This window comes from Syngnathus leptorhynchus, chromosome 2 (assembly GCF_054491065.1).
Source record: "Syngnathus leptorhynchus isolate UIUO chromosome 2, UIUO_Slep, whole genome shotgun sequence".
Taxonomy (NCBI): Eukaryota; Metazoa; Chordata; class Actinopteri; order Syngnathiformes; family Syngnathidae; genus Syngnathus; species Syngnathus leptorhynchus.
Window position 1 is genome coordinate 3520257 of NC_141196.1, and position 25080 is coordinate 3545336.

General features: G+C 44.9%; 1 protein-coding gene across 1 annotated transcript in view; it reads right to left on the bottom strand.

Annotated features, from left to right (window-relative positions):
• The window catches only part of LOC147060178 (uncharacterized), a 56812-nt gene that overhangs the window by 25904 nt on the left and 5828 nt on the right, over positions 1-25080 (bottom strand). The window contains exons 3-4 of the mRNA XM_085906619.1: positions 5829-5873; positions 4663-4670 (exon numbers count right to left, since the gene is read on the bottom strand). Coding sequence (XP_085762745.1) covers positions 4663-4670; positions 5829-5873 — 53 coding nt within the window. The remainder of the gene's footprint in view (positions 1-4662; positions 4671-5828; positions 5874-25080) is intronic.

The following is a 25080-nucleotide window of genomic DNA, read 5'->3' on the forward strand; positions in this document are numbered from 1 at the left end:
TTGCCTGTTCCCCCAGGAAGTTTTTCTGATCACCACCTGTGAGTTTTTTTTTTTTTTTCTCCACAATAAAAACAAATGTAGTCACAGATAAACCGTGAGTGGTTGCCATGGTAACAAGTGGCTAACTTCAAGTCTGTTAATAAAAGAGCCAAGAAACTACAAATGCACCAAAAGGTTACTCAACAAAACACTTTGGAATGTCACTTTGATCTTCATGCCAGTGCTGTAACCTTTGACCCCCGTGGTAGCAAAAGTACATTTACAAGCCGTTCTAAAAGTCCACCACTAATTTTGGTACAGAGCACACACAAAAAAAAAAAAATGGTGCACATATCACATCTTTTGCCACTTAATGCTGGGAAACCACAAGAAGATTTGTAACAGAATTTCCCGTGTGCACATCGTCGGATTTTATGGCCGAGCGTTGGATGCCGATGATGCTTCTTTCCTATCCAGATACAAATCTCGCTTTTTTTTTTTTTTCGAGTCTCTCTCAGCCAAACCGTGACCACTGTCTCCTGTACTGGACCGAATGAGATGTTGATGTTGTAAAAATAAAAAAAGAATTTTACCACCTTAGGAAAAAAAGGAAGGGGGGAAAATATGAAAGGCAAAAAGTTAGCGGGAGCCAAAGCCTCAAGCAACATGGAGAATATCGACGTTTCAAGTACACAATGTAACTTTCTTAACTTTGTATTACTGGCAGAGATTAAACGACGCCTAATGAAAAGATCCTGGCACGTTTGACTGTGACTTGAAAGAATATTTTTATACGTAGCGAGTCTGTTTACCTTTTTATTAATATGAGCCTGGTTTTACTTTCGTTTATGTGTGTTTTGGTCCTGTGCCACATCACACATCACATTTCTAAAGTATTATAACCACTTGTCTGGAAGCTTAATGTTAATATGAGGCCTTGCGTTTATCACAACTTGGAAGAAAATTTGTTTCAACTTGACCTTTTAGGTTGATTGCATTACATTCTGGTGAGGATAGATTATTTTCGATCGACAAGTGGGTAGAATTTGTCCGACCTGTCAATCAAAAGGTGGCTACACCCCAACAACCAAAATGTACTTAAGTCATCATTTTGTGGCTGGAAACTAACACGGGGTTTATTCAAAGGAAGACTAAACTATTGATCCTAAGTAGTAGCTGCATGAAAGTTAGCTATGTGAAGCGCTATGCTATCAACAGCTACTGGATTTTTCTCCGGGGGGGAGGGGGTGTATCTCAAGGGGTCCACAAAAAAGAACATGCAAAATAACATTCATTATCATGTTCCCTATGGGGGACGTAGGAAATTTCGGGAAAAAAATTCAGAAACAAATATAGATATATCAGGGGCTCCACAAAACAAACCCAAATAATTCCTCACAAAATACTAATTGTGGTTTAATTCAGGATGAGTGGAAATGTGGAAGGAAATTCACAGAAAAATAAAGAAAATTACCAAAAAGGCAATTTTCTGGCCTGGTATGGGGGGGGGGGGGGGTCCAAGCACTTTTCAGGGGGGGAGGGCACTGCCCCCACATCCCCCCGTCTAGCTCCGCCAGTGCTAACAACCCAAAATCCATACAATTGTTGGATCCTAATTGCAAATCAACTTTTGCTTTAACACAGGCAGTGTTTTTGCAGTTGTCGTGGACACGAGCGAAAATCATTCTTGCGGTCTTGGCCGTCTCATCCGACAAGACGTGCTAACATCAGCAGCGGGATGGCGCTCGGGACCTGGCTGGACCTGGCTTGTAGTCCTTTTCATCACAGCGACCCGGTAAGCGGAGCCAGGTCCAGAAAAGTCATCCATCAAACGCTCGCTGCGGATCGTCGTCGGAGGCGCCCGGCCAAGCGGGGCCCGCTTGCCAGCACATGGATCCAATCAGCTCACCGTGCAGCAGGAGCGCATTTTTACAGCCTGGTCTTTACAGGCGCGACCAGCTCCACAACATTAATAAGCATGTGCGTACACAGGAAGCCAAACAAAGCCGTCCTCGAGTGTTGACAGCGAATGAACAACGGGGAGGATTGTCGGAATCCTGGCCAGCACCCGACGCCGTAAAGTGGCCTCGCTTAGTTTCCATACGTTCAAACAAATAAGTGGACCCATTTCACAGTTCCTCAATCTATCAAATGGACATTTTGATCAAGAGAAACAACCGTAGGATTCTGCCCGTTAGAGCCGAAGCTATAACTCATGATGACGCGGGGAGATATACTCAAACTACGTCAAACACAGAACGGTCTATAAAAAGAATTCTGTTTTATGACGTGTCAACGCCATGGTTACGGTTTAGGGAAATATCAGATTTTGGGTTGAGATAATTACTCCCCGATGCTAAGGTGACCTTCGCTGGCTGTCATGCTTGCAATAATGAGCACATGGTTAAGGTTAGGAGATGTTCGAGTCTTGACTGGCAGGACAACATGTGAAGCTTGCGGTTGGAAACAGAGGAGGAAGAAGCCGCTCGCCGCATCGTTTGGCTCCTCGGTCATTCACACGCAACGTGTGGATGTCGCCTGATTTTCCTTCTGTGCGTAAAATCACGCGGCCTCCGGCCACTAGAGGGCGATGAATAGCGATTCCATCCGAAAAGTAAACGGAATTGTTTTCTTCCAGGCTTGACATTATTTTATTCTTTAAATCCCTGCACACCAAAAATAAATCCTTCTAAATCTGATATGTGGAATTTCACGTCTACACCTAAAAAAAAACTGATTAGCGGGCTAGCAGGTTAGCACAAAGCGCTGGTCCACATGCTGGCCGTCACGTCTGCTTTTTTATTTATTTATTTATTTTTGCTTTAATCCCTCCCCCTTCTCTCTGCTATGTGCACACACTCAGGGTTGACAATGAGGCACTCTACAGTGGACTAATGGGAAGATGATATTTCATGGTTTTAGCATACATAGCTAGCAAGCTACCTAGCTAGCTTCCACATCAAATGCTAATGAAAGTATTTAATACTGAGGGAGGGGCGACTCCTGTGCATCATTAGGCAGCATTTTAGCCACGCCCCCTCCGGCCTCAATGTTTGCATATGCCCAGCAATTATTTTACAAGAACATTTTCACTCTGGGCGACTACAATAAAGCGCTCATTTCAGGGTGAGAAAAATTCAAGGCAAACTATAGTCCAACCCCAAACATATGGATGAAGAGGTGCGGCCATATTTGTCGGTGAGTCATTCCAAGGGCCGCCGTGCTTTTGGCCACAATGGAGGTCGTTGGCACCTGTTTCCAGTCTTCATGCCACAGGGCTAAGCAGCTACTGGCTATCTCCCATGAAGCCATTTGAGCTCCATCCACCCTCTCGTCTATAGCTCTTGGCAAGAGAGGGGAAATTAACTTCTTTCCCAGGGTATCAAACTATTCCTTTCCACACGCAAAAGAAATAAGCGCAATCTTCTAGAATTGCGATGATTTTCGAAAGACAAAAAAAACGTCCCATCTGGATGCAGCGAATACAAATCCGTTGTGGCTGAATTTTGCATATAAAAAGGCTGCTGCGGGCATCATTAGCAGAGAAAGCGCTCAACGTTGGAAAGGAGCTTTGAGCCGTGCTGTAAAAACAAAACAAAGGGAATTTATACACCTCCATCTGTTACTGGTGCAGCACACGAGCCCCAGAGACTGTTTTAACCGTCGGAGGACACGCATGCGAGCAATCAGAAGAGAACGGGCACAGACGGACGACCACAAGCGGCTGGTGTTCGTCGTTCCAATTTGGACGGAGAGGTTAGGCCCGGTTGGGGAAAACCGCACTGGAAAAGCGACCCGGAATTGCATCTGGTTCGCATATCCACAGTGTGTCACAATTAGCCAGTCGAAAATGACAATATAGTGTATTGTGCGAGTTGGAAAGAGCCGCCGTGGAAACTTCTGAGATTTCTTGCCGGTCTTTTTAAATGCTAACACGGAGGAGATTAAACTTCCCGCTCACGGGTCTGGGGAGACATTTAAATAGCTTGAAATGAACTACAGGTGTTTTTTTTTTTTTCTCTCTTCAAGAATCTTTCACCTACGTACAAGAAGAAACACAGAAGCCCGACTATTCATTCGCACCTCCTTCGATCAGGGATTACCGAATTCTCATCTGACGGAGCTGTTGTAAAATCCCATTAGAGATTCCCAGTGGGACTTGGCTATTTAGCTCCAATTACATTGTGCAGGTGTCCCATAATGAAACAATCACGATCTATACAATTCTATCAGCAATTGATTATTCTCCAAAAGTACAAACACGTGTGGCGGGTGAAAAAAAAAAAGCCTTAGTGGAGTAGCAGCTTGTGAGTGATCGAGTATGATTTTATTTGTGAGACCACCCGGGCTCACTTAGAACCCCGGGAGCCGGCGTCAGCAAAGGCTCCCGGGATTAACATACGGCTTTTACTGCTGAGTCAGCATATGTCAATTCGACGCGTTTGCTCACACTCGCCGCCGAACGATAAATAATAGCGATGACACACACGCACAAAGTTCCCCTGCAAGCATGCAAGTGTCCAACATGAAGAGCGGAGATATCCGTCTGCACCGGTTGTTTACGTCCTGTTTTGTCAGCGTGACCTCATTAGTTATTCATTTGTAGCAGGAAATGAGCATCAACAGTTTTTTTTTGTTACCTTGTGTGTCTTTAAGTAGAAGATGCAAAACAGGCATACTTACAGGAGGTCCTGAAAGACACAAACAAAAAGACTGGTCGTTATTGGAAAGACAACAGCTCATTTTAATCGTGTACCCCCAGAAGGCGTTTCTCCCTTTGTGTCAGAAATTCTGTGTTTCCGGGACTGCCAATCAAACATTTGTAACTGGCTCTACTTTTTACAACTACAAGGGGCTGTGTGCTTGTTAAAAAGCCCCCCCCACCCTCTTGTTTCTTTTTTTTATGTGAGGTGACACCCGGAACGGTCGTACGCTCCGGGCCTCTTGTTAAAACACCGCCTAGAGAAGGAAGTTTTTTTTTTATTATTATTCTTACGACTTTGAAGTGTTCTTCCGAGCGCAAATCAAATGAGTTGTTCAGACTTTCACGGATTCAGCGAAATGAATCCTCGTTGGTCGGCGAGCGAAAGGCACAACGGCGCCATTGAAAGGAGGCCGGCCGGCAACAACATTGTTTGTTGAGACATTATGGCGTAAACAAAGTCTGGCGGGATTTCAGAGCTGAAGCAGAGCGTAGCGTAGAGCTATTGTTTGCCTGTCGATGGAATTCCCGACCCAAATGAAACGCTTTGAAGTGCTCCACTTTTTTTTTTTTTTCATAATGGCATCCTTCAGTTTGCGTAACCGTGGTATAGTAAAATGCGCTACTGAAAAGGAGAAAGCACACATGCAAATATTTGACTGTTATATTATGTGACTAGAATGTAAACAACTACAGCGCAGCTCAGCCTACATCATCGCGTCTCGCTTTCAGCTCAGGGCTTTGGATTTTTCTCTTCCAAACGCTGACAGACACTTTTTTTTAACTTTCTCATCCTTCCCTAAGACGGACCAGTCGGATGGTATTCCAATGAAAATTGACCATTGCCATGGCGACTCAAACGGCAACAGTGAAACCACTAATTGCACATCTACGAATCCTTTTTGGCCTCCAAACGTACACACAAAACTTTTACATGATTGTAAAATACAGCATGGATTGCCGATATTCGTCCAAATCATTCCTCAAATGATTGAACACACACACACACACACACACACACACACACACACACACACACACACACACACACACACACACACACACACACACACACACACACACACACACACACACACACACACACACACACACACACACACACACACACACACACACACGCACATACCGGGTTCTCCATTGCGGCCTCGCCTTCCTCGTTTCCCTGGAGGTCCTGCAACAATGGAAAAAAGGTCAAATTTAGGGTTTCTTTTTTTTCAAACATCCAAGAATTGAAATAAAAGGATGTAAATTGCTAAACGATGATGCAAATTGCGTTCGTGGGAATCGCTATCGACGACTGTAGAAAATGGCATTTCTGTCCAATTACTCCTCAGTGTGACTTTAAACAAAACCACAAAGGCAAACTTGAAAATCTTCCTTCCACTACAAACTGTTTGTTTAGCCATCGTTTTTTTCAATTTGCCATTTCCCCGTCAACCCTCGCAGCCTGCTGGAGAAATAAGACAATTACACGCTTCGGTGATTTTCATGTGCGACGGAGCCGCCTGGATTGTTTTTGTATGAGGTCGCATTCAGTCCCAGGCAATGAAAAGCCACAGCATGGTTTCCAAAACGAGCTCGCCGATGGCAGGTATGGAAAGGAGCTTTCAAAGGCTGCGCTTGTTGCCGTCAGACGTCTTGGAAGTGAAATGTTCAGCTCAAGAACCTTGAGAGTGCACGTTTATAGCCTCTTTCCATTTTTTTCTTTTATATAAAGAGATCCTTTGTATTAAAAGTTGCATTTGGAGTTTTTAAAAGGAAGAGAATTTTTTTTTTCGGGGGATGTGCATGACCCGATTCGACCTTGGCTTCTCTGGCTCCTCCTCAGCATTTCATCACTTTGACAACACAAGCCGGCTTGATTTATGTCCCTCTCGTCGTCTTACTGGGGTGCAAAATGCAAGCTGATGTTTGCTTCTGCTGTTCCTCAATTCCAATCCCGCCGTTTGGCTAAGCGTCAGTCCTCCAAGCTCTTTTGGACGTCGTTCAGGATAATGTCGGACGCTGCCAACCGAGGCGAACGCGAGACCACAGGTGGACGCGCGCTCGGGTTGTTCTCATCAAAGGCCTTTGTAAAAAAAAACAAAAAACACAAGAAGCAGTTTTTCCCCTCCTTGCCTTTTGTCATCTTCTTAGAAATGACACTGGAAAGCGCTCCGAGGGCGACGACGACACGCTGGTGAAAAAAACCTTGGCCGCGCGGCGACGACGACAGGCCAAACAAAATAAGCCGTATTCGATTTCAGATAGCGTCACACATTCACACTATTTCAACACTCTGATTACAAGCTGAAAGATGAGATTGCCGCAAAGTGTACCAGCGTGGGTCTCCAGAGCACGCCAAGCAAAACTTTGACAACATTTCACTGTAGCAAAAAAAAAGCGAATGCAAGAATAACCTGATGGCTTGCATTGAAAACAGCTTTTCTGATCCTGTGACAATCCAGAGCCAAAACATGCAGACGTCCTTCTGCCGCGTGTCATTTGGACATCACGTTCCAAAGGCGCTGGTGGAGGAAAAATGTGGATTCCATGAGAAGAAGGACAGATGGCAACACTTGTTTGATTGACTGATGGCACAAAAATATGGCGCCCCAAAAAATGTGCACCCAAACCTTCTGCATATATTTGAATTGAGTCATTCGGATAAACATAAATGAAAATTGAAGGGCACTATTTTGAAATACATTTCGTTAAATATTAAAAGAAAAGTTGATATTTTGACATGACCTTCAGACTAATAAGTGGGCCACTAAGCATTTGCAGGACTTAATTTTAACGCTTGACAAACCAGAACTTTTGGTGGCTTACCATAATAAAATGACAACAACACAATATCTTTAGTTAACTTTTATTTTGAAGTCAGCCCGCGTGATTGCGTGACAGCCAACTTGATTAGATTTTTCTTTACATTTCGGTTTGTATCCCAGCGTTTAGTTACTAGCAGCCATCCCAATGCAATCCCGAAGTCATTTTCAATCATTAATTTAGGATGCTAAGAACAAATGAATAATTTCAACGTCATTGTACACTACGACATAAGTCAAGCCGTGAATGTCAACTTACACCAGACATGAGGTGCAATCAAACGCAGTGGGACATTTCAGACTTGCAATTTATTTATTTACTTATGACCTTTTTTTGCCAAAATATGTATTTATTTATTCATCACCTGCTGTTATCCGCCGTTTAAATACCTTGAAATTGGGCAAGTGTATCCTGTTATTTAGTTGCTGCTGAAGAGAAAAATAAATCAAATAAAACCCAGAAGTGGACCAAAATTAAAACATTGCTTGACTAATAGGCGCTTGGACACTAAAGTTTTGTGGAAGCTAAAGTCTACAGTGCAAATGTTATTATCTGAAGTCTACATAATCGGTAACATATTGTTTTAGTGGTAACAAGTAACAATGGTGCACTTCTGCGCACAACAAAACCACACTGAGGCAAAACCAGGCCAGGCCAGCCTCCCTGGACAAAAGTTTGAGGGCTCTGAGCAGGCCAGTGAAAGCCCCCCCCCCCCACCACCACCAAACCCGTCCAACATTTCTTCGGCATTAACGCTCGGTCGTTGCCAAAAAAAACAAAGCCGGGGTCCCGGCGCAAAACCTCACAAGCATCAATCTGGCTTGACGAGCACTGGAAGTGCTCAGTTTGCTTTTGCAATCGGGTTTTGGGGCGGCAGAAGTGGCCTGTTGGTGGCATTGTGGACAAGCACCTTTGATCAAATATTGAATGGTATTCTGAATTCCAAAATGTAAAAAAAAAAAAAAAAAAGCTCCCAAGAGAAATACTTTGCTTGGTCCTGATCCTGCAACTTAGTCCGGACTGAAAAAAAGGAGAATCTGCGGTTTGTCCGCATATCTCTGCAGACGATTTATAATCGAGCCTCGGTTCAATGTCGGCAAACTTTTTACGAGGTCTCCGGAGCTTGAGAGCCTTCTTGAGTGACGCGCTCATTTCTCGCATAGTTGACAAAAACACTACTGTGTGACCCATTCAAAAATTTCAGGAGGATTAAGTCGAGACAGACTTTTACATCTCCCGTGAAATCCCACAACACGCTCGGATGACTTGATTCGACCTGGCAACCTTCGAGCATCCAGGTCAAACAGAACCCAAGCTGCGCACTCGGGTTTTTGCGGGGAAAAAAAAAAAAAAAAAAAAAGAGTCTGGCAAATAGGAGGCCCATTTTTTTATCCAGAGGCTCATAATTGAGGCGCATGACAATGAATAAATCCTGGCGTAGAAAAAACAGAAAGGAATGAATTGCAAGTTTGAAAAAAAAAAAAGCAGTGTCAGCTGAGGATTTTGTCAGCTTTCCGCAGTGATGCTTTTTGTTGCCTGGCAACAGAGTCCGCAAGTAAAGCCACAATGAGAAAAAGCTTCAGGAATTAAAAAAAAAAAATTTTTTGGAAGTGATAGCACCTGAGAAGAAAAATTATCCAGCAAAACAATTCCCAACTTGAAGCAGCCCAACATTATCAGTCAACAACATACGAAGTGAAGCTCTGGAATTCGTCTTCGTCGACTCTGGACTGGATTGGAGGTCGTCAGTTAAGTGCGTTGTTGACATAAAATAGAAGTTCCCTTGACCTTGTGACCCCCCCTGTGAAGCACAAAACCTTTCCTGGACAGATGCTGGCCTTCTCACTGTCATTCGTTCAACTTCAAGCAATTTCAAAGTCCAAACGCAGTCTTGCTAGCTTACGTCAAAGAGACAAAAGCAATGAATTGATTCAAATTTGTCGAGAAGGGAATCTGGTAAAAAAAAAAATGCTGCATTTAATGCGTCATTCTTGGCAGTGATAGAATACACAGCAAGACACAAGAGATAGCTGCGAGGCGTTCAGGAATCGTGAGCGCTCTTCCTTCAAGGCCGCGGCGGCGCCCGCCCCGTGAGACGGAAGCCTTGTGAGAAAGGCTTTTCATCACCTCGAAAAAGATCAACGTGATTTCCTTCTGGCAGAAGTGCTGACATATTTAAGAGTCTTGCCAGGCAATGGAAGCGGTAAGGTAAATGGGTGGGGGAGGGGGGCGCTAATGAGCACATTGATTGGCTCCCTTGTATCTCTTTAGACAGCCGTGTCCCAGTCAGGCCTATCACAGCAAAAAAAAAAAAAAAAGCTTCAGAATGAATAACACACGTGCATGCCATCTCAATGTTACTCTTGGATAAGCACGTCAGCAACGATTCCACATGTATTAAAAATAAAAGAGGCATAATGAGTTTGGCTTGGCATGATTGCTCAATGAAAATTTTCCTTTTGATTGTTCAATCTTGGAATAGATGTGAGTAGAGCAGTTAGAAACACACCAGATGAACTAATGTTTTGACAGAAGGGAAAGACTAGAACCAAGAAAGGAGACAAAAGTTTTGGGACACCTGAGTATTACAGAGAGAAGTTGATTTTGCCGGAAAGATTATTTGGTGGTAGTTGTACTAAGTTCATTTTGTTTCCCTTGTCAATCACTTTTTTGGGTTCTTTTATCACAAAGGTAATATAATCTAAAATTTAAAAAAAAAATTGTGATAAAAGAACCAAAAAAAGAGATTTGGTGGTTGTAAGGAACACCAGAAAAAAAAAAACAGCCATCCAACTATAGCTAGATATAAAAACGACATGAATAGTCGAGATTGTGTGGGGACACTTTTGAAGCTGGCCGAGAGTTTCAGAGTAATGCCGACATGATATCATATAGGCTTGCCTGCACTTGTTTATGCCGTTTTAAAATACTCGCCGAAGTCCCGAGTCGGCCTGAAAGCGAGCGGGCCGGCGTTGGACTTCAAGTAAAATACTTTCTATGTGTTTAAGACTCACGTGGCTATTGGATGTCGCGGTGAAATCATGCGGCGACGAACACCTGCGGCCAGCGGACGGCGTGACTGCTGGCCGACCTCCGCGCCGGCGAAGATGTGTGCCCGCCTGTGCGTGTCTGTCTGCGTCGGGAAGTTTAAGAGACCCAGGAGTCGTAAAACGGGGACCGCAGGGGCCTCTCCGCAAACTGCTCAAGGACGGTTTTTGGAGACATGCAGTCATAAAAAAAAAACGAACAGAAAGGAATTCTGCTTTCCGAGAAAAATTGTTGAATAAAATCGAAAACGTAAGCCGAACAAAGAAATAAAGGGAATTAAAACATGTTGTTGAATTTTGCACACACTTTGTTGTTTTCTGTTTACATGGTGATTAAATGCGCAAAGTGGATCAAATCCAGATTTAATTTGGTTTGACTCGTCAACAGCTTTACAGTCTCTTTTTTTTTGCACGGAGAATGTAATCCAGATTTATTTATAGCTACATACCAATCATAAATCCAAAATTCTCCATCTCCAGCACCACCGGCGGGCGAGTGAGCGGGCGGGCGGGCGGGCCTCCTGCAGTAAGACTTGGTGGTCCTTTGTCATGTTTACTTGACCCATGTGGGATTACTCCGTGCGGCAGTTGGTGCACACGAGCGTGACGGGCGCAGACTCTTATGTCACGGATACTCCATCTTGTTGACGGCAAGACAGAAAAGTATGACAAAGGGATGGATGTCCTTTTTTTTTTCCAAAGCAACATGGGCGCTTAAAGTGAAAATCGTCGAGTGCTCAATTTCGTTTATTTTCCCATCCCGGAGTGGAGCGAACCTTAACTCACTCCCGGGGAAATGAACTCTTCCTCCAACCAAGTCAACTAAAGCAAATGAAGCATATCGAGGCACTAGGGACCAAATTATACCATCATCTTTGCACTTGGGAGCGTCAAAGACGGGCTTGTAATCAAAAAGACTCCACACAAAGTATGCAGGAGTGCAATCCAAGGCGGCAGAAATAGCACGAGCGAGGAAGCCAAATGTTCCAGCTAATGAACAAGGCTGCCGTTTTCCCAACTTCTCGCCATGTTTCCTTTAAAAATTCTTTTTTTTTTTTTTTTTTACAAAAGTTGAGTCATCGCTTTGAATAAGCTTCATGTCAAATAACCAAAAGAAGAATTTTCAAGTGTTTTCGGCAGCAGTCACCTGGCTGCCTCGTTGGAATTTCCTCCCGATGTGTCACTCAAACTGACCAGGTCAAAGGAGAACGAGCAGGGCTCGTCCTCTTGGGATGATTTGTAATCCGGATCTTGTAGTTTCAGCTGGCCCACGGGCCACGGGGAGAAACTCTGTCGACACCCCTTTGTCTTATTCTGGGTTTGATCCCAAAGGGACTTTTGAAAAGACGCCGAGAATCCAAACAACAAACTCAGCCTGGGGCGCTAGTTTGCTTGGACCTAAAATTTCCAAAAGATCCGCCTCCGAGTGTCACATTTTTGGGGGACCTTTAAAGGCACCTTATTCGGCACAACGGTCCAGCTGGCGGCCACACGCCACCACCGGCGGCATGCGAACTAGAGCCAGAGCAAAAATATCAAACCGGCAGCGAGAAATCTCCAGACGTTTTGAATTAAGCCGGACAATCATCTCCTCTTGCGTCGCCTGTAATGAGGGAGATTAGAGCAGATCCCAAGTCATCCTGTTCCCCCCACCGACCAAAAAAAAGAAGACACGCAAGATTGAAGCGGTGATGCAAGCTTTGAGACGGCACGCCAACCTTGGACTTGTAAACAACAGCGCGTTACGAACGGAGAACGCTAACGAGCTTTGCTACTTCGGGCCACCCGTTGGTTGCTGTCGCAGCCAAAAGGAAAAATGATGTCATGAAATTGTTATGATCAATCAATTAATCCAGAAATGGTTTGGCTTGACCCTGTTGTTGGATCGAAATGAATGATCATTTAGATTTTTGATGGGTTGAGCTAAAGGTTTCTCGGAATTGTGGTTCAGCGTTCTTTGGACCCTTAGAACCACCTTGTCCGTATTTTGGACCAACCTTCTAACCTCAACTTTTGAAAAGTCGATGTAACAGCCTTGAGTTCTTTGACCATAGTCTAAATGGTTCAAGGAGGTGGAGTCCTTTCCCAAAACTCCCTGAATGGCATCGATGCATACCCCCTATCACCACGCCTTCGCTTGACAGAACTTGAAAGCTTCATTCCCGAAACAGAGCCAGGCCACGGATGACGACATGGAGGACGCTGAAGACAGTTGTGATATGGAAGAAAGGAAAGAAACGGGGTTCCTCCCGGCAAACGGCTTCGCTGATTGCCGCATGCTGTTCACATTACAGTCGTCGTTTTACAGCGCCGACGTATTCCGTGAGAACTTGACGATGCTAAGCGCAAGCTAGTTCTGATTGCGCAACACCTACCGGGCGAGTCTCATTTTCCACGAGCTCCACTTTATCAATCATTCCTAGTACGGAGGCCCTCTGCTTATAATTCCATTGGTTAGTAGCGATTCGAAACTACGGAATCTTTACAGATGGACATCATCAGAAACAGGTGAGGGTATGTTTTCGATAAAAATGCACTAAATCAAACAAATTGGTTCTTTTTAACCCAAACTGACAATCTCAGATGAAACGGACAGGAACAATTCATCCCTCAAAGATGGCCGACCTAAACCCTACCGCAGTTCACTTTGCGAGTCCAGACAACATTCTTCTCAGATTTTTGCTGTTTCCATTATAGTTCAGGAACTTCTCGCTGAGCTTTGGAGCAGCCAAAAAAGTTCTACATGTTTACTGTGGAAGCAAAAAAAAAAAAAAAAAAACTTCCTTCATTGAGCTTCCTTGTGCCAAAGCTCTGCCATGGAACAACCTTTGAAAATAAGCCTCGCACACAATTTACAGTCATTCCACAACAATAGTTTTCCACACAACCTTTACAGAGTACAACTTGGAGCAAGCTAATAAGTCAGCATGATTGCGATTGGCCAATTACTTGGCTTGGACACCGCATTACTTTCCAGTATGCTAAATTGTGATCTGAAATAAATTTTACGAGTCGCACTGTAACATAAAATCGTTTGGCTCGCAACAGAGACATCAGTGAGGTGGAATCTGCCTTGAGGTTTCGCCAGTATTCAAGTAAATTGACCCAAGACTCCTCCGTGATTGTCTGTGGTGTTCTAAAAGGCTAAAAATGTCAAAGTGCACAATGGCGCAATTGTTGCGCAACACGGTTGTTCTACTCTGACAGAACACGCAGGGTGCTGCCAGAGGGCATCACACACGAAAGGAAGAAACGACGCCAGAAAGTGCTAGCGGGGTGGCTACGAGAGTCTGCCTTGTCATATCAGAGTAAGTTTTATTTACGGATGCTAGCAAAGTACTTTTGGCGGAAACGTGTCTCTGTTAAGTCAACTGTCAGGTTTTTAAATTCGTAAGCAAAGTACTTTTGGCGGAAAAGTGTCTCTGTTAAGTCAACTGTCAGGTTTTTAAAGTCGTAAAGTAGTTTTATTTTTGCTTTAGTTTTAGCATCCTTAAAAAAAAAAAGGAAGAAACAACGCGTGAAAATGCTAGCGGGGTGGCTACGAGATTTTGCCTTGTCATATAACAGTAAAGCTACTTTACAAATTTAAAAACCTGACAGCTGACTTAACAGAGACACTTTCCCGCCAAAATTGTTTTGCTAGCATCGGTAGACAAAAAAAAGCGTTCCTATTTCCGGCGCAGCTGCATCTGGTCAACTTCAAGGCTCTCTCGAGCGCGAGCAATGTCTGGGCTCTTTTTTAGAAAAGCCGGGAGAGAGACAGGTGCTTCCGAATGCGAGGTGAGATACTTCAGACCAAAAAAAGTCACGGGCTGTTTTGAATCCCGTGGCTACCGAAGGTTCTGGCAGGCGTTGACAGCTGCACATGCGAGACCTTGACTCGGGTTCACAACCCTCAAGAGGCTTGTGCGTGACCGACATCTTCCAAACGGCTCTTCTAGCTACTTAAGAGAAAATTAAATCGTTTTCCCCCCGCTAATGCCATCATTCAAAGGCATGTCTACCACCGTAATGAAATTGCTTGAAGAAGTCGTTCTATTTAAACCAAAGCCTTTAAAAATTAATGACTTCCATCGTCTCGCCCGCCATGCACAAAAGGAATTTGATCATAATGGACCTGATAAACTGTACTTGGTTAAGAGACAAGCAGTTGCTTGTTCTGCTCGGAGGGAAAGCAGATAAAACGCTCGTGTACGTGATGAAGTCTTGCGGAAGTCATTTCTCTCCTTGCCAAATGCGAAACCCTCCTTGACATTTCGATTCTCTCGGGGTAACTGCTGTGTTTTGTCTCAGTCTTTCTCGCGGAGGGTAATAACGCACACAAATCATCCATCTCTTATAATGCACTGAGAAAATTTGTTTTTTTTTTTCTTTGCAGTGCTGCTTGGCAATTCCAAATTTAAAAAAAAACATTCCATGATGGCGCGTTTTCTTTTCTTCATTCAAAGTCATCTCACTCCACCGTCTGTTATGTTGTCGATGGGGAACTAAGTGTTTGTTTACTTCTCCTCTAAGCCTGCCGCCCACAAGAAAGGAGAGACTGGAGGAGGCGAGTCACAAGAGTGGAAAAATCATTGACAAAGCGCCTCCGAGAACGCCAGAGCAGGTAAACACGGAGCTCGTTCTTTGTCTGATTATCATGAGACGATAACGAGGATCTTCTAAAAACAACTGTGGTGTTCTAAAAATGGTCAGTTTTTCTTTGACCGATGGATCTCCTCATATTTTACGACTCTCAATATGGCTCACCGTGGTGCACTTTATCATTTTAACCGCAAGATCATCAAATTTCAGATTGAGCATCTTTTCTTTTTATTCTTGATGTTCCATTCCATGTCTTTAAAGTAGACGTCGAATCACGTGCGTCGTTAGCTTAACGCTAGCACCCGACGAGATATGGAGGTTAGCACTTAGTGTGAACTTCCAGAATCCCTCCGTTGAGACTTTTGATAGGCACCAAAAGCCCCTCGCCGCCATTTCCTGCTGCATTAGCATTTTCAAGTTGACAAAAAGAACTTGCTGTGTCGCCCAAAATGCGCTCAAAGACTCAGCAAGTAAGCATCGCCCGGGAAATGCGCTCGACGCGGGGAAGCAAGCGAGCGTCGACCTTTTTAAATCAGACTACTGATGCATAACAAGATACGCGTTGAGAGGTGGCGGCTGGGCTCGAAATCACCGCCAGGACTCCAAAATGGTTTCCAAAGCAGGTCTTTGATTTGAAAGTCATGAATTTAAAAAGCGAGAGAAGTGCAGTGTATGCAAAGTAAAAAAAAAAAAAAAATCTGGCAAAGGCAATGACAAAGAAGAGAACTCCAAATGAGTTAACTTGAGTGATGAGAAATGTCAAATATGCAGAAATGCTTGCGTTGAAGCACTCTCAGGGTTCCACCGCTGGACAGAGTTCAATTCATAGTCACATTTTGCGGCTAGCGTAAAAGAGCCAAAGATGAGAAGAGCAAAAAAGGAGAATTCCAGTCAGCTGTCACAGATAGACCAGAAAACAGACTGGTAGAAATATCTGGCAAGTAAAAAACCCGCCGAGGAAGCCTCCAAGAATCAATGAATCAATCAATACTTTGATGTCGGGAGTCACGAGAAATTCCAAAGCTCCTGCGTGATACATATCTCGATTTGCATGATGCGGAGTATTTAAGCCATCACATTTTCGGTGGCTTTTGGCTTCGCAGAATCAAATGGAAATTCAATCTTGTGTAATTGGCTACTCACCAACACCAAAGGAAATTTGCGAGTGAGAAGAGCGAGCAGCGGTCCACAAAATCTTCACTGTGACAATCTTGCAGTGAATTCAGAGCAATAAAATGGATTTTTTTTTTTGTTCGGGTGGGCAAAGTTATATCGGTGACTAAACCACAGGCCACATTTAGCCGGGCTTGCATCATTCAGGTAGAAATAGTCAAGAGCAGCCATTAAACAAAAAGCACCCCCACAAAAAAAAATGTTTTGCATTATGTTTTGGCTGGAAGTAAACAAACCAAATTGGGATTACACAGTGGCAATTTAGGCTTCTTTCTATTTTTACATCCAGTTGGAGCTTTGGGAAACATTCATGACTCTAAATGATGATAAATGTGGACTGGATTTAATTAAAGGAGAAACACACCCAAAATTGTTGGTGCTGATTCAAGTACGTCATAAATGCTCCACCAAAATATTAAGTCAATCATGTTCAGTAAAAGGGCATATTTTTATCTATAGAAGAGAAAATGCAAGTTCTCCCGATCATGCATGCCTTGGTAAGAGCAAGTGGATTTCAGCACATCCACTTTTCAACGTAAACATCTGTAAAACATCAGCTCCAGTGTCGGCCTCTCATTATTTCAAGGGGGTGGGGGGTGACAATTATTGTTGATGAAATGAAAACGCTTTCCCTGTCATAAGACACTCGCATCTTTTGACACTCTCTGGGAGGCGGAGCTTTGAGGTCGAGTTAGGGGCGGGGCATTACGAGACCACACAGCACAAGTGTGAAGAACAAGGGGGGAATGACAAAGATTGCTCCGAATGAAATACAGACTATAAACATACATGGGAACCAACAAGGAGGCTCTGAAAAGCGGTCGGAGAACTGCTGCCAACTTGGAACAGTAGCAAAAAATGGTTTCCAGCTTCATTAGCCTCCCAAAGGAGTTCAAAGCGCCTGAAGACTTACAAGAGCGGGCCCCCGGGCTAATTGTGCTGCCCGACGGGGATCTCGCATCTGGCGAAGAAATGCGACACCGGGGTCGGGTGCCAACTGAGAAGCGAGAACTTCTGCGAGCGAAGACACCAAACCAAATCCGTGGCCGAGCTGTTCACCGTCTAAAGCGGTGTCGCTCGGTTGTTAGCAGTTGGCCAGCTGGTGTCCGATGCGTGTCGCTCGCAAGAGTTAAGCGGCGACAATGCGCATTTCGTCGGACGGACGGAATGCAGACCGCAAGCAGCAGGTCTGAAGTGGCAAAGGGGGGTTCGGGATTGAGTTTCCACCAGATTAGATGGAGAGCGCGAAACAACTTTGCCGCTTAGCCGCTCGGCTTTCTCATAGTGTGACAAATTCGCTCGTCAGACTCAAAGTGGATCCTGGGATAAAAGATGCTAGCGGTGTTTTCGTCACGGCTCTATTAGCGTCGTCAGAGAGAGCTTTTGGATTTTTTTTTTTGTGGGTAGATGTATCTTGTCATTATAGACTTTAGCGAGATTTGAGCACGCAGGGAGGGGGAAAAACTTGGGAAAGTCACTGGAGCTTGTAAGTATGAGGGCTTCTCTCTCTCTCATCTGCCATTGGGAAGGGACGATGGGAACGGCTGGTGGGGATGCCTGCGGTTTGGGTTTCCTCTCGCCAAAAACCTCGCTGGGTCACCGAGAAGAGAGTAATGAATCGCAAAGGGTGGCGTCGAGTGCTAGCAGACACTCTGCCCAAGTTAGCCAAAATCAAAGAACGGCTATCATTTCCAGGAATTTCAAATGGACAGATATATGTCTCAACGGTGTCTCCGCTAAAGCAACAACGAAGCCGCCTTGTATTTAGCCAGATACGGAAACAGTTCTCTGATGGAAAACTTTCATTAAACGCAATCCCAAAAGGCTGATTTGTTAAGTGGAGCTAAAAACCTCAAACATTTTTAGTGGGGGTGGACGTTTTAGCTCCCCAAGCTATCTTTATATGCTACATTGATCATATGCTAGTATGCTAATATTCTAACATGCTAGCCACTGGTTTTTCCTTCTTCATGCCAATTACTTGACACAGTCGCAGTGTTGTGTCATGGCTGTGAGCCTTTCATCCCTCGTTTCTTCAGGGAACCGCTCCACTTGTGAATAAAACAACGTTGGCCAAAATGAGCATTCCATCCCTCAGAATTTTGGACGGCGTGGCCTTTCTAATCAATAGCGGCAACAAAAGCCTCTTTCTAGTTTTCAGCGTTTGCTTGTCTGCATGACTGACTGTCCCGGGAAATTGGAATTGCTGCTAATGAGCCCCCCCCCCCCGAAATAAAAACAGACTGGGATGCTAAATGAAAAATCCACAAGCAATTTTTGATGAACCTTTGGCTCATATTTGACCTTAGTGAAAGCAAAGTTCAACGGGTTATCCTGGACCGAAAGCTCAAAAATCATCCCCGTCATGTACCTAATGAAGCGTCCCTTGGTTTCCTCATGTCTGCGGGGCATCTGCGAGCGTTCAGCATATCAGCAATTAGCAGCCTAGCCTCTCAATGTGAATAATCCATGAGAAACCTGCCTGCAGCTTGGAGACATTCATTAATTTTTTTCTCCCACATCGACATCACCTTTGATAAATCTGATCTGTGAGTGGACACGGAATAATAATGGAAAGCTTTTTATTGACGTGAACCAAAATCTTGGCCAATCACAGCAGGTAATGAAAAATGAATGCGCTGAAAGGTTAGCATTTGTTCTCTGAGAGATTTTTGATGACTAATTGATTGCTCCTCCTTTGAAGATGGAAAAAGGAAGCTTGTTCTTTTGTTCCTTGCCGTAAACTCGCAGACACAAAACGCGCCGGCGTTGTCGTTTCCTCCGCCAAGCGGGATCAGCGCACACTCGCTAGCTCGTCCTTCGTCGTCTCCAAAATAGCCGACACCTGACGCGACAACTGGGATCTCGGCGCGCCGACAACCCGGTCCTGAATCCGCGGGTCCCATTTCAAAGCCTCGCGAGCCGCCGGGCCCTCGTAGCCCTGGCCGTGGGGGGCTATTTGAGAGTGATGACCTTTGACCCCTGGCTTCCGCACTGTGATCACATCCCACCGCGCATGCTTTTGTGCACCAACTACTTTGGAAAGACCTTCTGATGACCAACCGTGAAGCCCCTATGGTCAGATATTAACAACTAAATCATGAAAAGAAGTCAAAAGTAAAATTTGTCCATCCTAAAAATCAAAAGAGCCGCGAGCAATCATCCGATCTTAAGAGCAACGTGAAGAATGTAACTTTGTTTTAACCTTGGCCTCATTGCTCCAGCGATTCTCCCGCGTGTGAGTCAGTGAGTTCCAACGCCACACGGCATGACTCGACTTTGTAAAAGAAACGTACTCGCCGGCCCTTCGGCGCAAGAACACGAGGAGGTCGGAAAACCCGAGGATCCGGGAAGACGTGATGTGAAATTAAGAGGAAGTGACGCATAGGCCATGTCAGGCGACAACATGCCAAAACATTTGAGTTCATAGTTTGCTTTCATTTGGTCCCTCAATAAAAATAAAAAAAATCATCACACACTCAGACTTGTTTTTTCTTCAAATGATTCCAAAGTGTGCGGACGTTCTCTTAAGTCAATCGACACGGAACAGCTGTCGCGCCGCCGTCGCGATTGTTGTGGCTAACAAGTCCATCGTACCGTCCATCTATCATTATTAAAAAATGAAACGTTCCAATATTGGATCCACAAAACCACTAGAGAAGCTCATGTTTATGACATAAACGTTTACACATTTCATGTGAACAGGCCAAATAAGGACCGTGTTTTCATATTGTTGCGTGTTTATGATGGGCAAAGCCGCCATTCTTGGGATACATTAAGGAGTTTTTATAATTATTTTTATTTTTTTTGCCCTTCCAAGCTGACTTTGGCCTCATTTCCCTCCTTTTGGCACCAACAAGAAGCATTTTGCACACCTTGCCAGGATTGTAAAATGTATTGAATGCAGACAAGTAAATGTCAACTTTAATGACATGCCTACTAGATGTCTGCAATTCAGTTGTGTCACATCGTTTGTGTTTTTTTTTTGGTTTTTTCCCCCCCTTCTGGCATCAATTAGAACACTTTACAGTCCGACTGGATTTAATCATAGCAGCCAGCCGGCTTTCCATCTGTGGCAAAAGGTGACAAAAACAGAAACAGTGCACGCTCGTTTTGGATGTTAAATAAAGCCGCTGACCTACAGAATTCATTTGCAACAGCTAAGCAAGAAAAAAAAAAAAAAAAAAGTCTTTCATCAGACTTTGGTGACAGAGCCAGTAATTGGAGCGCCCTCTGCGTTAAGGTCCCGGCGAAGGCATGATTTACATCCTGGCCTTCGATCGGCACGCACTAACTTGAGCGGCCACCGTCTCTTGCGGCAGCTGAAAAGTCGTCAATCAAAAATGGCCGCTTCCTCTGCGGTGTTCCGACCCGATTGCTTTCACCGCTCCAGACTCAAATTGTGTGTCTCATTTGGTGGGCCTGTTAGTTTACTCGTAAATCAGATAAGGAGAGGGGGGTGCTTTTGTTTGATGAAGGCCTGAAGCATCTCTTAGGACCAGGCGCTAACGTGAGCTAACGCGCGTTGCGGCAGTCATGAGCAACACACCCCAGGAAGTGACTGACTAAACGCCACTGGAACAGTTCACGTCAGTTCGCTCTTTGTTATTGTGGCCTGGAATTATTTTAAAACAGCCTGCAGAGGCTCTTAAGACCTTTGTTTGTCTTTATGAAATCTTCATGTCGCGTCCTTGTCAAATTAAAAGTCAAGTAACAAGCAGCTTGAGACGAGGCTAGGTCGCTACTTAGCTTGACGTGGGAAATTAGCCTGTTATCAAAAGGAGGGCTTGGAGGTTACCATTTTTTTTTTTTTAATATAGCGTCACCTGTACAAGGAGCATGTCGCAAAACTCTTCCACACGCCTGCTCTACTGGGAGCTGGTTTGTGAGAAAGCATTTTTTGCTATAAAAACAAAACGAAGCATTCCACTCAAAGTAGAATAACAAGTGCGCCTGCCGCCCGGCCGCTGCTCTTTATTTAGTAGATCAAGGGAGCCACTTGCCAAGGAGACATCTTGTTTGTTTTTGCACAACTGGAAGGGCCACACAAGTGGAAGCTTGACAAGTGCAATTGAACAATAATAGACATGAGGGTTTTTTGTTTTTTTTTTAGCTGAAAGCTTTCCTCTTTCGGAGTGATTTGAAGAAAATTATAATACATTACAAGGTCCTGGCAGGTCCATAACGACAACCCGCCTTAATATCATCATTGTCAGCGAGCGATGCACTCTTCGTAAGAATTTGATGAAGTCGACGATTCAAAAGAGTTTATGACGCCACTAAATAACAGGTGCGAAAGAAGCGTCGACTCAGCGTGCCGAGCAACCGTCTTGACGCTCTCGGCGCCTGTGATGCGTATCCAAGAAGAGCGGCGGTAACACTAACCCGTCGGCTCGTAAATCGACAGGTTCTCTACGGCGGCGATGATGAAAAAGACGAGGGTGAGTGAATCCGAAGCGAGAGGTGTCTTATGCAACTAAACGAACGGGATCGTCTTATCGGTGCGGGAGGAGCACTTTGCCGCGCCACTGGATGAATGCACAAATGTTGTTGTGTTTTTTTCCCTGATTAAAGCCAAACAAGAGAATTGATGTTGGGTAAAGGAACAAAAAGCTAACTTGATTCGCCAGAGTGGAAAAGGAACAACATTCGCTTTTGGTCTACCTAAATTTACACATGTTGTGTTTAAACAAACCAAATAGGAAAATAATACCCACAATAAAAGGTTTTGGCGAGAACCCGCAGGGTCCCAACCCAGAATTCTGTCCTGCCAGTGAATTCGCAATTAATCTATTTTTCCGATTATTATTTTTAAATGAAACTTGATTCCGTGCCACAGTTTTTACAAGCCGTCGTGAACGGTAAATCAGCGCAAAGGAATAATCCGAGGTTGCCGTGGCAACGAGAGGGATGCTATTCTTCGCGTTATATCCCGACGTGACTCGAGTTTCATAACATTGCAGACCGGAAGCCTGGCCAACATTCCCGCCCGACCCCGTACCACCGGCCTGGCGAGAAAGCCGACAGTTGTCACCATCCGTCATCGCAGGAACCCGTAAACGATCGTGGTCCGCCACGCCGGCCGATAAAACTCCAGCCGGGCCCTCATAAAGGCCTCCCGTCGTCAATCAACAAACATGCTGACATGACAAGTGGGACCCTCTGCCGTCAATCATCTTCACACAATGGGACCAATCATTGGACTGCACACAATGTCGGCCTTTTTCTGGCCTTTCCGCATCAGCCTGTTGCTATGGTGATGAAAATATCAATGAGCGATGCCTGATGATGTGGCCATGTGATTCACAAGTAAAGAATCCGGATTTAAGAATGAAAGATGGATCATCTCCTCGCCTAGGATCCAGCAGCACGTGATCACTGATTTCCCTGCAACTGATTTTTCTTTTTAATTTTTTTTTTTTACTAAGCCTCTGAGCGAGAGCTTCCACTCACGGTTGGCATCGGTTTGAGTTTGGACACCTCGAACTGCCATCAAATGCGGGTGGGCAGCCGCCTGTAACGTGAGCCCCATCCCATGCTCAGACCAAGACGGCGCTCCTCCACTTTGGAAGTGAAGAGGGAGCAGCACTGTTGGAATCTTTCAAACTAAACAAGACACTTGTCCAATTTTTTTCTCTGACGCTGCCAGATTGATCTGAATTTGTGTTTTGAGAGCTCCCTTGGGATCATTTTAATCGCCTAGGATATCGATATTTGATGATACCACTTGGCGTGGATCTACAGAAGTCAATTCCATTCAGAACAGTGGACAGCGCCATTTTGTAACTCTCGACCTGTATTTTGGCAAGTGAACATCCACAAATGCCTTTTTTTTTTTCCCCCCTCTTACATAGGTTGTAAACTGCCATGGGATAATAAATAATCCGTCCTAGTTTCAAGTTCAGATCCCGATTCCCAGACAGTGTTTTCCTCCATTAAAACCCTCGCTCGCACGACCGCCGACATAGTCGGATTAGCAGCCAATATAATCGTATCGTGGCTTAGCTTGGACGCTGGCTTTGGGCTTGCTAAAACAGGATGAGGAGACACGGAACGACTGTTTGCAGCCTCGCGTGTTCCCGACCGTCCGTTTGTTCCTCGTTGGCCGAGAAAAATCAAATCAATGATGTAACGCACGTATTTGTCTTACGGGCTTCAAATATGTGACATCGTTTACATTTGGGACCAGTTGTTGTGAACAGGTGGAGCGGCCATGTTGACTTTTCAACTCCTCACTCATCTTAGACCCATTTGGGGGGGGTAAAAAGGCTTGCCGCCTAACGATGTCCATTTTTCGTCTAATTTTGCACCCCGCCATTCCGGTTTGACCCAATTGGCACCATTCCCAACTACACGGCCCGATCTCGGGTTACAATTTACTATGGCGCTCCGAGAGCAGCTGCCAGACTGGACCAAGTTACCACGCGCCATATATAAAAGCAAAGGATGAAGGCTTCCGACGCACAGCAGTTGCGTGGATTACGCCACGCCGCGTTAGTTCCCACATTGTAAAGATTTCACCACAAGGCTTCAAACCCGGAGGAAATGTTGCCCGGCAATTGGCGTCCAAAGTGTGTTTTGGCTCGTAGGTGGGGAAACTGCTAGACTGTCCCTGCAAGCCGCAAGACACTCTCGCGGGCCAATTTTTTTTTTGGTACCACCTGGGTTTTGGGGCCAAAAGAACACGTCCATTACGAGTAAATGACACTTGGGACTAGACAGGAACACTGGCACCCTTTTGGACTTGTCCTATTTAGGGCCCTGATGTGTGTGTACTGGCTCAAAGTAGTCAGTCATCACAGTCGTAATTTGACAGTGAAATGATGGGAGTGCGGTGAGTTCGACAAGGTTGTCTCCGGGGATGTCGAGTCAGCGGGAGACTAATATCTCTACTCACATGCCACCTCGACAAGGAAAAGAGAAAAGGTTGCATGCCTTGTCAAATGTAATTCTGCTTTTTTGCCTCAAGGTGCTCTCTCGTTAAACACCGACATTGCAGCGGAAGCGTCACGACAGATGGGTTGATATCTCAAGTTTCCTCTTTGAGGTTTTTATTTTGGTCCCGCGTGTCATTCGGTAGGGCTGCCTCCCAAGTCGGACCAAAGTTCCCCGAGGTCAAAGGCCGCATCCACTCTGAGGGCACCAGTCATAAACAAGAGAGCGGTCATCGCCGCTGCTTTTTATTTGTCACCGCCGATGTCATGTGACGGCATCTGCGGCATCTCTACGAGAGCCTCGAGGGCCCGGCTGGGTGTCGACTGATAGCTCGGAGGAGCTAGCAAAACACGCTGCAATGGAGTACTGCCTCCAATAATGGATGCTAAATTCATTTTGCAGATGAAAAATATATATATGCATGCACTTAAAACAGCGGTGCTCAAACTACGGGCCGGGGTCCTTTTGTGGGCCACACAAATACAAAATAGTCACATCGTTTCATAACAAAGATAATTCAATGTCAAAAACAAAAAAGTGTCAAGCCCTAATTTGCCAACATTTACCATAAATGCGCCTTAAGAATGGTCATCTACAGATGGCTCTTGTTTTGGTTATGAATATTTCCACGGCTAATTTCCAACAAGATGCTCCAAAGCAGCCACACCAGCCCAAAGCCCCAGATGACAAAAATAATTGAACACCATCTCCACCATTCACTACGACATAGTTCTCAGTCGTTGTATCCACTGGCGGATTAGAGGGGGGGGACAGCGGGGACACTGTCCCCCCCCTCCTGGAATATGCCAGGACTCGGGTCAGATAATTGAC